Here is a 15,905-nt window from a genome sequence, read left to right on the forward strand (position 1 = left end):
TGACTTGGTTGACACATGTCATTGTATCCCAATTGCGTAGTACGATGTTCTTGCTGTTGATCACTGGAATGTCTGGTCCAGACTCGATTATATACAGACCACCGCCATATAGCTCGAACATTTCTGAATGCGGTGTTAAACTACGGACCAAACCATGAATAATATGATATAATTGCCTCGTAAAGTTTGTCTCACCAAGCCAGCAAGCATAAATGTATGTATACAATTCTGAACATGGTACACACTGTGACTTACCACGTTACGAATGCTAGCATATATACTTGCAGTGTCTATTCAGCTTTTAGGTACTTAGGAAAATTATTACTGAATATTATAATACCAGTACATGCAAAACAGTACACTACATGTATTTCATCTAGCTACTAGGCGCTATATAAATGAATTATTAATATTATTACATTATAGCAAGCGTCATACAAAAAGTGTTGGTAGTTTCTCTGACACATATTCTCGGTCATCTCCGCATTACAGAACTTTGTGGACTGAAACAGCACCATCGTCTCCACAAAGATAATCCTTAAAGCGCCTCAGCTCCACTAGTGTCCACTTTCCTTGCGATTCAAGAGCCTTCATATTGTTCCGAAATATGGCTCCTTCAGCATCACCATCCTCAGGGAATATCTTGTGGTAAGTAGCATTAATGATGTATCCTCCTGAAATGACAACATGGAGGTAAAACTGTGTATTAACATGAGAATGTTTTCCTATTGCAAGGCTGAAGCATTTGTGAAAAGTAAGTATGGTGTATGATGATCTCATGTTGAAAGAGAACTGAGGTACATGTAACCAATCTCAACTCAATTGAAACTATGTTTTCGATTTTTAATGATCACTTTTATGCACATCAGTTCAAATGTTTGTAAAGTCAGACACGATCCAGAGGGCATATGTGTTGCTGATTGAGAAAATGAACCTCGCCCTCTCATTCACTCTTAAGGAACAGTTTTTCTTTCACTTTTGTCTTATAACATGGGATAAATATGATACTTACCTGGCTTTACAATTCGGATAAGCTCCTCAAATGCCTTTCTGGGCAACTTCTTCATTATCACAACGGTTAACCCCGAAATCGTAACAGCATCGTAAGTGTCTGAGAAGCATAAAGCATGTCAGTGTTCACGTTTTCTGTGTCATATGGCGGAGGTATGACTTCTTCGCTGAACATGGATACTTCAATTCATTTTTCATTAATATTTTGCAGGATCTAATTTTCTATAATTTTTGCCCATTACATTCTGATGACAGCACAGCCGTCTCACGTTGAAAATAGTTCATACGAAATGCTTTTTAAATAAGTCTTAATCGATTGACCATTGGGTTAGTACAGCTTGTTCAGCTTGACCTGAGCTACTCTACATATGCATGACCCAGGAGGTCAAATGGCAGAAACGGCAGGTCGAGTTAACCTCATTAAATAGGGGAGCAGAGAATGTTAAACGGCGACCTTGTCTCGGCTGTTCGGACATGTTGACAATCAACTGACAGAGGTGCACCCCTTCACAATAATAGACCCAACCAGTTTTGACACGGTCACGCAAAGCATTAGTATTCACTTGATCAGGTCAAGCTGAACAAGCTGTAGGGGAATTATGGACATTAAAGTGTTTGCTCGTCACGCCAGAGTGAGTGAGTGAGTAAGTTTAGTTTTTACGCCACCACACTCAGCAATATTCCAGCTATATGGAGACGGTCAGTAAATAATCGAGTCTGGACCAGGCAATCCAATGATCAACAGTATAAGCATCGATCTACACAATTGGGATACGGTCACACCAGAGACCCCGATGTGATTGCCAACACAGACACAGTGTGTGAAGCCCATTCCTGGTACTCGTCGCCGTCATATTGCTGGTATATTGCTAAAAGCGGCTCAGAACCATACTCATTCCCTCAAATGACCGAGAGGGGATACATTTCAGAAACTGTTTCCGGATCAAGTACACATGTACCCAGAGAAATACGCACCACTTTCTATGTCGACGCTATTTTCTCCTAGCATCACACTGAAGTACCGACCATAAATGCCTTTCTTCTTTGCCTCTTCAAGCATTTGTACTGAAGGTTCAAGAGCATCGATTTTGCGAAAACCTTGCGAGCGCAGCTGGGAAATAAAAAGGTATTCTATTTGCATTCAAATTTCTGATGAAATGACTTTCTTTCTGAAGGGACCTGTCAGAGTATAAAGAACTCGCATCCATGTCTTCAAATGCCATAAACACAGAATACATGATTGATGATTTACATATCAATTTACCGATCACATTACAGAGTAGAGTTATTCTTGTTGACTGAACAACAGGAAATAAGCAACAGATTCATGTTAACCTCATCTCCACAAAGTCCTGTTCCGGCGGCAACGTCAAGAATATAAACGTCATGTCTGTTCTTCGGAAACCAATCAGCAGCAGATTGAGCACACTGGGTGTGACCTGAGAAGTTCATCTTTCCCAAAACCTTCATAGACAGCAACAAACACCTTTGTATGGAAAACGTTTCAGAAAAGAAATATATTATATATATTTGCGTAAAGCAGTTTGATTTAACCAGAAAAGGGGACGCAGACAGTCAACATCATCCCGCAATTATAAGTGTTGGTATGTCAAAATGATCGCAATATCATCGTTTTTACTTCTTTTTCTTAATGTACGTAACCTTTATTGACACGAGTCGTTCGAAATGTGCGATAAAACGTGTTGGAATTGAATTGGTTAAAATTACCCAAACAGTAAAGGCACCGAAATATTTATTTTGATGCAGGCGCCGAAAGCTTGACAGTTGTGCCAATAATCCAAAGAAATAATAACTTTAAACTTTAAACTTAAGCATAGTTCTCAAACAAATTATGTGTTTAACATACGACAATGACACTGTCAAATATTGGCAAACGTATGTACCTGAAATTGTTTACAACCCCAAACAAAACGTTTCAGGAAGCACGTCTGCAACATTTGAGTAAATTTAACTCTTTGTCAACTTAAACTCTATAAATTTAATTCATCAATTGTTGGAGATTTAAAGAGTTTGCTCGTCATGCTGAAGGGCACACCTTGAGTCCACGGTAGCTTGGAGAGAGGCGTATCAACATATTCACTCTTTCCCTTTCAGTCACTAAATGCATTAACCAAAGAAAATAATTACAAATGATGTCAGTTAATATTTTCCTTTTAAATCAGATGCAGACATATGGAAATACCGGAACAGGGTTTTTTTACTCATATTTAAGTCATGGAATGTTCAAGCGTTTCTTCAAAACCCACCTTCTCGTAACGATGACTGTTTTGGGAAAACCTATCGATAATGACATCTGCTTCAGTATAATCGTCTCCGCACAACAAATGAAAGGCATTTTCGGCTTCTTGCATTTCCTTCTGTGATGGGTTTGCAGTGAATTCCCTATCCATGGCTCCTGTTAGTTCTGGGAGTAAAGATTTAATAAAGCAATGAAACAAATCATGAGAATCTGTTGATATCAGAAGAAGAGTCAACAAGAAAAGACTTTAAAAGGCAACGTTGGAGGCACCTGGATAAATTAAGAAACTTAGTTAGAAGGACGTGAGATGATTCGGTGAGGCAAACTAATTTCAAGAGCGTCACGATGACAATACCTTCGTCTATTAGAGACTTGCCTCTATTAGAGATCGGTACTCGCATCGGGAATATGGTACTCTCATCTCCAGTGCATGGCATTTCATATCAAAGGCCTTTGTCATGTCTAACCATGTCTGGAAATGAAGTACGAGTGACGGACGGAGGAAACATGGTCCTATATATTGTTTCTATTTTATGGCGGATGGTAACGATATATCGTGATATAGCGAGAAAGCGCTTGATCCCAGAAGCGCGAGTGCGCGATAATTGCTCCAGTAAAGTACACTTAGGCTAGGAAATTCACCCATTCCTATACTGAGTCCAAATACAACTCCTTTCCATGTGTAAGACCTGTTCAGAAGTACCACTGAGCGCGTGGGTTTTATTGGGAGTCTCACCCAATTGCGTAAGGTAATGCTCATGATCACAGTATTATCTGGCCCAGACTCGATTATTTACAGACCGCCACCATTTAGCTCTAATATTGATGAGTTCTGCGTTAAGCAACCAGCCAACAACCAATCCGCGACAACAAATTGGGAGAATTGCAAAATAGAATGTTTGGATAGAGGATCAAGTCAATGCAGATATTATAACACTTGATTCATGAGGTATTTTGAGGGTGCCATGTGCAGTTGTTTTACCTGAAATATTGGGTGATGGCAGATACAACTTGTACCATGTTGTTGGTGATTGTTAATTAATGAATAAACTAAAATAAGGGCATTGTGGACTCAACCATACTTTGAATGAAGTGGAACCTACATCCCTTCCCGGAAATAATATAGCTTCCAGTCACATATTCACATTATATGAGGTGATAAGGAAATACATTACTTGTTTATTTCATTTTCAATTCTTTATCACGGCGTTGTCGTTTCACTTTGTAAATTCCATCAACAACGTTGTTTTTCAAATAATGAACATATTTATGGATCGTTTGCTTGGCATATATTTTATGGTTTTAATATATTTGTCATGAATATCAATGTACCCATGGCCATTCCTGATTGGCACGAACATTTACGTGCCACCAGTTAAGGAAATCCACACACACTCACACGTGCATGCACGAACACGTTAGTTTGAACTGATGCTGAACGCCGTACTCGGCAGTTTCCTAGCTATTTTCTAGTTCTGTAGATATCATTAGACTCGATGTCATCCATCGACCAAGTCTGCCAGTCTGTGATCAACAGCATGAGCATCGATCTAGACAATTGGGATGACCAAGTCAGCGAGTCTCGTTTCCATGTGAGACATTACAAGCAGATGTTAAGCAATTGGTTTTTCATCGTGTTTAGATATTCATATAAATATATATAATACACATCCCTCAACTGTTTTGTATTTAGATCTGGACTCATTCAAATCACAGCTGAAGACTCACTACTTCTGTGAAGCATACAAATACAACTTTCCGTCAGAGTATCAAGCGCTGCAGTGCAATTTATTCTGGATAGAAGTTTTTTTCGAAAGATAGATAGATAGCTAGTGATTGCATTATGTGTTCTTTTAAACGGCATTACATATCTGACTAATCCTAAAAAGGAAATTATTAAATGTGCGTCTGTGTAAAAACAAATGAAAACGATTCCAGTAGTTTTCTTTCTCTGTACTATTTGTATAATGATATTTCCCCTGAAGTGTCGGTCTTCCTCTGTGTCTGTTTCTAATGATTGCTTTCGCTGAGTGAGTGAGTTAGTTTAGTTTTACGCCGCACTCAGCAATATTCCAGCTATATGGAGGCGGTCTGTAAATAATCGAGTCTGGATCAGATAATCCAGTGATCAACAGCATTAACATCGATCTGCGCAATTGGGAACCGATGACATGTGTCAACCAAGTCAGCGAGCCTGACCACCTGATCCCGTTAGTCGCCTTTTACGACAAGCATGGATTACTGAAGATCAATATTCTAACCCGGACCTTCACGGGTAGCTTTCGCTGAAGTTTGGTATAGTAAATATTCTTGGAGAGAGGTTTTATGAGTTGTAAAAACTTGTCACCGATCCTTTCACTTTGTGAATAATATGAACTAAACTAACAAACAACACGTTGTTTGTCACAAGGGCAAGATCGGCCATGGATCTGTGTGCACCAGATTTTTACCCCCAGTGTGAAATATACATTTGCAGCATTTGAAATTGATGTCAATGATGGCTGTTGGTTGCTTATGTCCTTTCTTATCTACACCGTTGATCACTGGATTGTCTGGTCCAGACTCGGATTATTTACAGACCGCCGCTATACAGCTGGAATATTGCGGAGTGCGGCGTAAAACTACACTCACTCACTCACTCTTATCTACACCCGACCCCTACCACCTACCAGACAATGTTCCCACGTTGCAATTTGTTGTATAAAATTTGTGGATTGCAACGAATTTCAAAATGTGAACTCCCGAGTTGGACAGATTTTTGTTGCATACAACTTGTGGGAAGCGAGCTGCAAGCAATAGAACTTGCTCTATTTTCATGCGACAAATTGTATGATTGACCCAAACTACGACCGTCTCAAGCTTGCAAAGCGAATCGCTTATTCATTTTCAGGGTCTAAAATTCAAATAACACTTACTGTGTGAAATAGGGAACAAAGATTTGAATCTGTGTGCTATATAGTTCTTATTTTCACTTTACACAGCAGTAGCAAGAGCACATGCGTTTGTTGACATTCTGTCAAATTGTGACCTACATTTCAATGAGGGTCCCAATGTGTGGTTAAAACTAATTATTGTAATCACAATGTGAATACAGTTACCAAAGCTGGCATTTTAAGTATTTTGACATTTGGTAATTGAAACTTGTCAACAGCCATGTTAATAATTGATCATGTTTGTAAAATACATGCTTACACATTTGTACAATTTGTGACCAAATTACCACACTGGAGTAGGAAGATACTTCATGAAACAGCCCATGTTATATACACCAAAAACAAAATATCATATGCAAATGTATCAAAAATGTATTGTTTTGCATTGAGTTTGTTTAGGGGAAACATATCATGTATATACAATTAAGGGTATTTGAACACATGTATATTGAATGACATGTTTAAATATTATCACAGTACCTATACTACAATGAAAATAACTGGAAAGACCATGACATGTTCTGACACAAGCCGATAACCTACCATACATTGTTACAAGAATGTTACAGAATTTACCACCAATACCAAATTTTTCAGACTTGGATTGAAAGTAAATGTTTATTAACACACATCAAATTTATGAATATTATAATAATGAAACATGTCATAGTAAATCTTGCACATAAATTGTCTTTATGTTTAAGCTGATCAAGTTCCACTCAAGATATCTGCCTTGAGAACTTACTACAAACAAGCCAAGGAGCCCTAGGGAGAAAGAGGTCCAAAATCAGACTTGGAACAGCAGAGAGGGGCTTGAGATGACGTATACAGACCTCCTGGGAAAGTGGTTCTCCATGCTCCATGACCCATTCCTGCGAAGTCAGGTCACCCAAAACCCAGTATCAGTAACATGGTAAATAACCCATTTTGACTATCTTTATCGTGGTAATGTATTAAATTTGTTAAAAATGAATTTTATTTTACATAATACTAATATAATCAATTAAAATATTTTGGGAAAAATAGCAAGGTAGAGGGCTTGATTTAGTGCTTTGTTACTTGCACTGGTGCAACCCAATAATGCAAAGTGCAACCTAGCTATTATGCTAAATTGCACCAAGTGCAAGTCAATTTTTGAGAAGTACATTCAACTACATTGAAAGATCAGAATTAAGCATCTAAAAATAAAATTGCATATGTCTTTTATTATATATGTATAATATTGCATTTAAAACAATGCAACTGGAATTTTGGTGGTGCAACTTGGTTTTTACCTCAGGTTGCACTTGATGCAAGTAGGTAAACATCCCTTAAATCAAGCCCTATTGAAAACACCAAATACTGACTATTAAATTGGGCATGGTTTTGCCTTGCACAGTAAAATGACTTCATCATTCATGGACAAGTTTATTCAGAAGAGCACATGATCCCATTGCCAATCAACTTGCCCATTAGTGATGAAGTAGTCTGCAAATTCATCCCTGATGTCCCTTGCAGACTGGGTGATTCTATTCCCACCCTGCTGAACAAAAGGTGTATCCCTGTTTGATCCCAAATCTGAGCTAACACCTTCTGCAGGTGTACTAATATACTTCACATCACATCTTGTGCGAAGGAAGTTATGGGGCGCAACACATGCAAGAACAATCAGTTTGCCTGTGTTATTGTCTACACCCAGACTTCTCTGAAACACACCAAATCTACTGGTCAGAATGCCAAAAGCATTTTCAGAGACCCTTCGTGCTCGTGATAACCTGTAATTGAATATTTATTTGTCATCACTCATATCCCTGAAAGGGAAAGGCTTCATGATATATGGTTTATGTGGAAATGCATCATCCCCAACAATGACATAGGGAACTGACTCATATCTTCCCTCTAAAGAGGATGGACCAGGAACATTTAAAATGTTTTATTCAAGAGCATGGTGTAATGTAGAATTGGCAAATATTCCTGCATCACTAACTCTCCCATTTGAGCCAACATCTACATAAGTAAATTTGTAATTTGCATCTACTAGAGCGAGCAAAACTATGCTAAAATAGTTCTTGTAATTGAAGAAAGTGGATCCAGATCTTTTAGGAGCCCTGATAGATATGTGTTTCCCGTCCATAGCCCCGATACAGTGGGGAAACTGCCACTTGTCCTCAAACTCATCAATGATGATCTTCCACTCTGTTTCTGTCTGTGGAATCTGAAAGATACAAGAAAATATTTCCTTACAGGAAGCTGAAGTCACAAGTGAAAATGCTGCAGCACCGACAACAACCGTTGCTGCTACTGAAGCTGTTGCCACAGAACATGTAAAACTTCCTTCCCACCAATCAGCCCCACTCATGCACCAAAAAGAAAGAAAAATGAGTCATCTTCATTGCAGGAGAAATTACTGAATATGATCAGAAGCATAGAACAAAGGAGAGAACAGAGAGAGTCATGTAGTGAGTTGCTTTTCGGGAAGTACATTGCCAGCGAGGTTTCCAACATCAGTGATGTCCACAAAAGGCGGGAATTAAAATTCAAAATTCAACAATTGATATTTGAATATCAAACTGAAGAATAATGATGAACTCTGATTATCATTGACTGAATAGCAAAGTAAATCCTGTATTGAACCCAGGAAAAGTAATTTGATTTTATATGATTAGTTAGACATCCCAATTGTCAGACACTGGACTAGGCATTAATTAGGGCAACAACCATATATAAATTGTAATCTCCCAATTGGATATTTTAACAAGTTAGTTGAACCTAAGGAAAACTGTTATTTTGTATAAATATCTTGGAGTTGTTTTTGATAGAAAACGTTCTTTCAAATTATCTTAATAAACCTCTGTCAGTAAGCTACTAAAGCCATGTATTTTGTTTTACGCATAAGTCGAAAGTTAAACTCATCAATACAATGTCAACTACATATATTTCCCTTTGATTTGATGGTGAAACCAATCTTGCTGTATGGTCGTGAAATGTGGGGATATGTTAATTAAAACAAACTGAAAATGTACATATATGTTTCATGAGAAAATTATTATCTGTAAAGAAATGTACCCCAATGTATATGCTTTATGGTGAATTAGACAGTCCCACTTTCTGTTGATGTTAAAACTGGTATGTTAACATTTTGGTCTAAATTGTTTACAAACAATTCGTCTAAGTTATCTTCGATCTTTTATTCTATTGTATGTAATCTTCATACTCAGAAGCTCAGAGGTGGAAAAATCCATTCTCTTGACTGTCCCTACTGTTTAACAAAGTTATCCCCTTTCTCCATTTTCGTACTTCATCCCACCATTTACCAGTTGAAGAAGGAATATGAAATACCATAGCAATAAATGAAAGAAAATGTAAATTCTGTTGATGTGGGTGATGAGTTTCATATCATTCTTAAATGGAAATATTTTAGAAAAGGAAGATCAATGTATATACCACCTTCCTTTATGATCAGACCAAATATGTTAAAATTTAAATAATAAATTAAATCACTATTTATATGTAAAAAGATATCTGTTATGAAAAAAACATCTCAGTAAATTCTGTAAATATATCATGCAAATTGTAAAAACTTCCGGCTAACTACTATTCTGCTACAATATTTATTGTCATTTGTACCTCATATGCCGATGATATCGGCCTGAAAGTAATAAAGTTCTGTTCCCCAATATATTTCCTGTGTTTTGAATGACTTATTTTTTAATTCATATAATTATTATGTTGAACTATATTACAGTTGTTTATAATTATAATATATATAAATAAATGAGGCAACGACAATACTTTTTATTTGTTATTATATTTCCTTCTTTTAATTATTGTTAATAATCATTGATGTATCATTGTTTTGTCGACATATCTTTAACTAATAAAAAATTCATTACCCAATTTCTATCTTCTCCATTGTCATGTTTTTCATTAAAGTTGACAAACTGTCAGACATCTTTCATAAAGGAAACTAATTGTAGCATTTCCAATTGAAGTAATCTACTGACCTTCATGTAATCTTCCTTTGATGTGTTGTATATGGCCTTGCAAACTTCAGGAACTAGCTTGCTGATGGTGTTCTTTGGAACTCTGTAGAGGAATTCCATAGACTTGTAACTGTCTCCTATTTTGGTGGAAATGAAACAAAAAACAAATGCATCAAAATATTATATGAACATGATAATTATGAATTAATTTTGTAATTTGTAAGCATTCTTAAGTTGATTCCTCAATTGTTTTATTTTCCCACTAATGTTTTATTTTCTCATTCCTTTCTGCACCAAAACCATTCAAATAATTGTTTGCAAAAATTTAATGTATATTGATAGCTATTTGAGGACATTTGTAGATATAATTCTTTGTAGTCTAAGGGTATTGCTGAGGTAGGTCGAATGACATTGGCACCTATCGGGAGCCTCATAAAGCTCCTTACTCGGTTATATCACATCCAGTTAACTATGGAATGTGAAGCGAAGAGTTGGTGACACTATTTTTAGTATCTTGCCACATGTGTAAACAAATAACAGCTGATAATTTAGAATTCATGAAGACGCTGTATATATACATTATGTGAGATACACACCTGAGGCCAAATATCTGAGAGTTATAGCCAACTTCTCGCCGGCAGGGAGGGCGTTGCGCATCGGGGTGTCATTCTTCGCTATACGAGGAGCCACACGTTCCAACAAGAAATCAAAATTTGTCCGGTCCATTCGGTGACAATTATGAAAACTATTAGGGTCTTCCAGCTCAAGTTCTCGTATTAATGAGTTATAAGCTCCCACCTCTCCTCTTCTGGCAATCCAGGGGCGTACCCAACAAGATCTCTTAGGCTTTTCAGGTTGTAAACTGGCAAGCATGCCGACTACCGCTAATTCAAGAGCGTCATCCTCACTATCGCTGCCACAAAAGGACGCCATTGTTGCCGAAGAACAATTGGTTGCATAGCAACTATACACGCGCATACGCACGGCAGTGTTGCGAGACTATCACATTCTATCTAAGCTCAAGGTAATTTGTACAACCTTTGTCGTGTACGGTTCATACACCCTGGCAAATCATACTGCATGGTTTCGAATGCTTTGGCTATTGACCAAACAAAATTCGACAAATTTATCTTAAGGGCAATAAAAGCTGGTACCGCTGGTACTTTATCAGAAGCTAGGCCTATAGGGGTATACAAAATGCGTGATTTAGACTACCAGTTGTCATAATTCCAACCTTTAAAGATCCGTGTTAAAATTGGTCTTCAGCAACCCATGCTTGTCGTAAGAAGCGACTTACGGCATCGGGTGGTCAGGCTCGCTGACTTGGTTGACACATGTGATCGTATCCTAATTGCTCAGATAGATGCCCATTATGTTGATCACTGGATTGTCCGGTCCGAACACTATTATTTACAGACCGCCGCCATATAGATGGAATATTGCTGAGTCCAGCGTTAAACTACAAACCAACCAAATCCTCTTCGTCTGTCAGACCAGTTTCATCACTTTGGTAACTTGTTGATAAAGGAATAGTTACTAATCAGAGGTAAAACTGGAGACTGGAGTGCAAAGGTGCCGTTGTACAGCAGGAAATCATAAAATACTTATTAATATCATGAACCACGAAACAAATGTTTGCTTTCTTTACAAACCTATATCTAACCCTCATTCAACAAGAAGCAGCCTGGACATACTTTGTAAACAACAAGAAGCAGCCTGGACATACTTTGTAAACAACAAGAAGCAGCATTGACATACTTTGTAAACAACAAGAAGCAGCATGGACATACTTTGTAAACAACAAGAAGCAGCATGGACATACTTTGTAAACAACAAGAAACAGCATGGACATACTTTGTAAACAACAAGAAGCAGCATGGACATACTTTGTAAACAACAAGAAACAGCATGGACATACTTTGTAAACAACAAGAAACAGCATGGACATACTTTGTAAACAACAAGAAACAGCATGGACATACTTTGTAAACAACAAGAAGCAGCATGGACATACTTTGTAAACAACAAGAAGCAGCCTGGACATACTTTGTAAACAATAAGCAGCCTGGACATACTTTGTAAACAACAAGAAACAGCATGGGCATACATTGTAAACAACAAGAAGCAGCCTTGACATACTTTGTAAACAACAAGAAGCAGCCTGGACAAACTTTGTAAACAACAAGAAGCAGCATGGACATACTTTATAAACAACAAGAAACAGCCTGGACATACTTTGTAAACAACAAGAAGCAGCATGGACATACTTTGTAAACAACAAGAAAGCATGGACATACTTTGTAAACAACAAGAAACAGCATGGACATACTTTGTAAACAACAAGAAGCAGCCTGGACATACTTTGTAAACAACAAGAAGCAGCATGGACATACTTTGTAAACAACAAGAAGCAGCAGGACATACTTTGTAAACGTCAATACATTTATGTAAAGTTTCAATGGACATACTTTGTAAACAACAAGAAACAGCATTTTTGACATATGAGTAAATATGTAATCGTATTATTTAGATGTAAAACAAGCATAAGTATACATTATACAAGCAAGATATAGGCATGATGTATATGATTACCAGTGAGTGTAAGGATAACTAATTAGCACAATTGCGCCAATCATACAAGATGGAGTGTGGGGGTGTCCTCCCATTTGTGAGAACTCCCAGTTGTGAGACACATTAATTAATGGTTCAGTGCACATAGGTGGTGCTTCCACATCCCTACAATGAAAGTGGGATCAGCCCAGTTGTTGAAGAGTACCCACAGGAGTCATTGATGAGTAGATTAATGAAATAGATTATCAGAGATTCTATTTACACAGAAGAAATAGTTCATGAAATATTATATTTATTCAGAAGAATATGTAATTATGATAACACATTTGTATTGACTATTATGAAGTTTGAAAGTCATATATATAAATATAAATCAATCAGGAGAAGGTTGTTGAGTTAATTTAAGTGTTTTCCTGAGAAAATTTGAAGCGTTGTGTCTTGATGATATAATCGTGGACGGATTCAACTACTTTCTGGTTTACACAAGGAGTAAATTCTTTCTTTCCTTTCAAAATGGTATCCAGGTTATAACGGGTAGTGTCGGGTAAAAAGGATTTGGCATAAGAGGCAGTTCGACTGTAAGTTCCTTGTATTTCAGAGTCTATATCTTGTAGTTTCCGAGACGGAGTAAATCTGAGTAAGTAAATTAATTTCTCTTTCAAATGATCACGAAGTTACCTACCCAAAGTGTTCAATTTTTAAAGACATTTACCTGAGTATGTTAATCAATTTATCTTATAAAGTTTCATTAAGACTTCCACAAGATTCAGTTACATAGCAAATCAGTAATTAGCTAGGGTTAATCCATTCTATCAGGCAGGGGAGTATGGTGTGTTTTCTTTGGTAATTACCTACTCCACTGTCTCATAACTGGGAGTCTCACAATTGGGAGTTCTCACAAATGGGAGTAGACCAGCGTGGGACGGAATGGAGTATTGGAGTAATGACCCAGTTACTGACCCAGTACAATTTAAAACGTTGACAGAACGAGAAGTAGCAAACTGTCAATACAGAAATTGTGCAGGAAATCATCTTCGACATCTTTACCCCACATACTACAGCCTTGTACGGATAATGTATGATGAAGTAACTTTATAGTCTTTATGACAGCTTGACAAGATTACATTGTTGTCGGGTAGCCTTCTGGTTAACGCGTTCACTGGTCACGCCAACGTTAACACGCGGGTTCGATTCCCAACATGGGTACAGTGTGTGAAACCCATTTCTGGTTTCCCCTAATCATGATATTGCTGGAATATTGCTAAAAGCGGCGTAAATCTAATAACTCAGTCACTCATTGTTGTACATTGTCTCTACGTACACTCAAACCTCTCGCTACTGTTTAGTGAAAAGGTTGAAGCCAAACTCTATCACTACGATACCCGTGAAGGTCCGGGTAAGAATATTGATCTTCAGTAACCCATGCTTGTCGTAAGAGGCGACTAACGGGATCGGGGCATCAGGCTCGCTGAGTGCGGCGTAAAACTAAACTCACTCACTCACTCACTATCACTACGAAGCATCGCTTACATACTAATTACAAACATACTAATGCTTTACTTCTAGACTCGGTATATAAGATTTAACTGCATATTATTGAAACATCTAAGACTGAAGATTTAGTTTACTTACTTTATACACACACACACATGCATCTTCTGTCTCCATCCTCTTAGTCAGGGAACCTGTCCACCTAAGAGCACAAGACAACCCTCACCCCCAACATCTGTCTGTTGTATATACCTCTGTTTGATCGAATTTCGATCAAAAGTTTCAGGGGCGTGCCGAAACTTTTTGATCGAAATTCGATCAAACAGAGGTATATACAACATCTGTCTCCATCCTCATAGTCAGCGAACTCTCGCCCGGCCTCGTTAGTCGTCGTAACAGGCGACCGACAGGATCAGGTGGTCAGGTTTGGTGACTTGGTCGTATCCCAATTGCATTAGATCTATGATCATGATGTTGATCACTGGATTGTCTGGTCCAGACTCGATTATTTACAGACCCGCCGCCATATAGCTGGAATATTGCTGAGTGCTGCGTAAAACTAAACTCACTCATTCACTTACTGAGCTAAAAGTGAATAAACTTACTTAGCTGGAAACTGTGTGACGGCTGTGGCTCCCGAACTCTTCAAAGGTCTGTAGGTTGTGACTGAGGCAAACTGGATGTAATGGCACTTTGTAGGAAACACGCATGGACACATCTGGTAAACGCTAAGTAAACTGATAATATCGATCCGGTCGGGTGATGCTTAGTATGCATCAACCTCTCCTGTATTCCGATGCGAATTATCGTTGTGTTAATTATGAACAACTGCCATCGAACGACAGTAAAACAACCAGTTTATCACATATATAAATTTAAAACTAGAAATTAGATTTAAACATTTTAACTATAGATGACAATACAATATAAACACAGGATATAGATTACCAACAACTGAAGGTAGATCACCATACTAGGGACACTGGCAGAACTACAATAACCAAAGATGGAATTAGTACTACTAATCCGCTCGTCAATATAAACACTACCGTATCAACTAATTTTACCTGTAAAATCTACAGTCAATCAAATTGGTTTGTTCATCATAACTATCGCAACAACCAGTTTTTAAAAGCTTATCCGCAATGAAGTAAATCTCTATTATTTAGGATGTATAATCATATAATATCCTTTAATCTTGGTGCAACTATGTTGGCCGTTTTCTCTAAGCACAGACCGTTTTCTATAGGTTCTTTCTCTCCAGCGCGGTGGCCGTTTTCTCGAATTTTTGGGGGTCCGTTTTCGCTGAGGTCCGTTTTCTCCGTATTCTTAGTCTATGTTAGAGTATGGGAGTTACGATCATTGTAGCGCTAAGATCGCTTTGTGCAAGTGGGCCCAGGTCGGCCTGCAGTCGTTTCAAGCTCCCCAATTCGCTGAGCTGAGTGGTCTCTCTTCGACATCCATGTTCATGGGTTCGAATCTCGATTTGCCCGAATATCCATTTCTAGGCTTGTCGGCACCATACCCGCACACTAAGGTCCCATAAAAATGAATGGAACATTGTGCAAAGTGGCGTTAAAATGGTAGGGAGTGAGTGAGTTGAGTGAATTGGGATTTTACGCCGCTTTTAGCAATATTCCAGCAATATCACGGCGGGGGACACCAGAAATGGGCTTC

General features: G+C 37.9%; 1 protein-coding gene across 1 annotated transcript; it reads right to left on the reverse strand.

Annotated features, from left to right (window-relative positions):
• Positions 1–45: 45 nt before the first annotated feature.
• Positions 46–15,044, reverse strand: LOC124252857. Its single transcript, XM_046686529.1, has 6 exons — positions 14,834–15,044; positions 3,279–3,436; positions 2,347–2,475; positions 1,987–2,122; positions 1,013–1,111; positions 46–674 (listed from the first exon to the last, which is right to left on the reverse strand). The coding sequence occupies exons 2-6, from the start codon at positions 3,420–3,422 to the stop codon at positions 487–489; spliced, it is 696 nt and encodes a 231-aa protein (XP_046542485.1). The 5' UTR covers positions 3,423–3,436; positions 14,834–15,044; the 3' UTR covers positions 46–486.
• Between the last annotated feature and the right edge of the window lie 861 nt (positions 15,045–15,905).

This window comes from Haliotis rubra, unplaced genomic scaffold (genome assembly GCF_003918875.1).
Source record: "Haliotis rubra isolate DU_JTF1 unplaced genomic scaffold, ASM391887v1 Scf527, whole genome shotgun sequence".
Classification (NCBI taxonomy): Eukaryota; Metazoa; Mollusca; class Gastropoda; order Lepetellida; family Haliotidae; genus Haliotis; species Haliotis rubra.

Bases quoted from the DNA above. Each gene is read 5' to 3' on its own strand.
- LOC124252857 (XM_046686529.1), bottom strand. From the start codon at position 3,422: ATGGATAGGGAATTCACTGCAAACCCATCACAGAAGGAAATGCAAGAA. The intron at 2,476-3,278 runs GTGGGTTTTGAA...CTGTCTATGAAG, and splicing joins ACAGTCATCGTTACGAGAAG to GTTTTGGGAAAGATGAACTT. The intron at 675-1,012 runs GTAAGTATCATA...TTGTCATTTCAG, and splicing joins TATCCGAATTGTAAAGCCAG to GAGGATACATCATTAATGCT.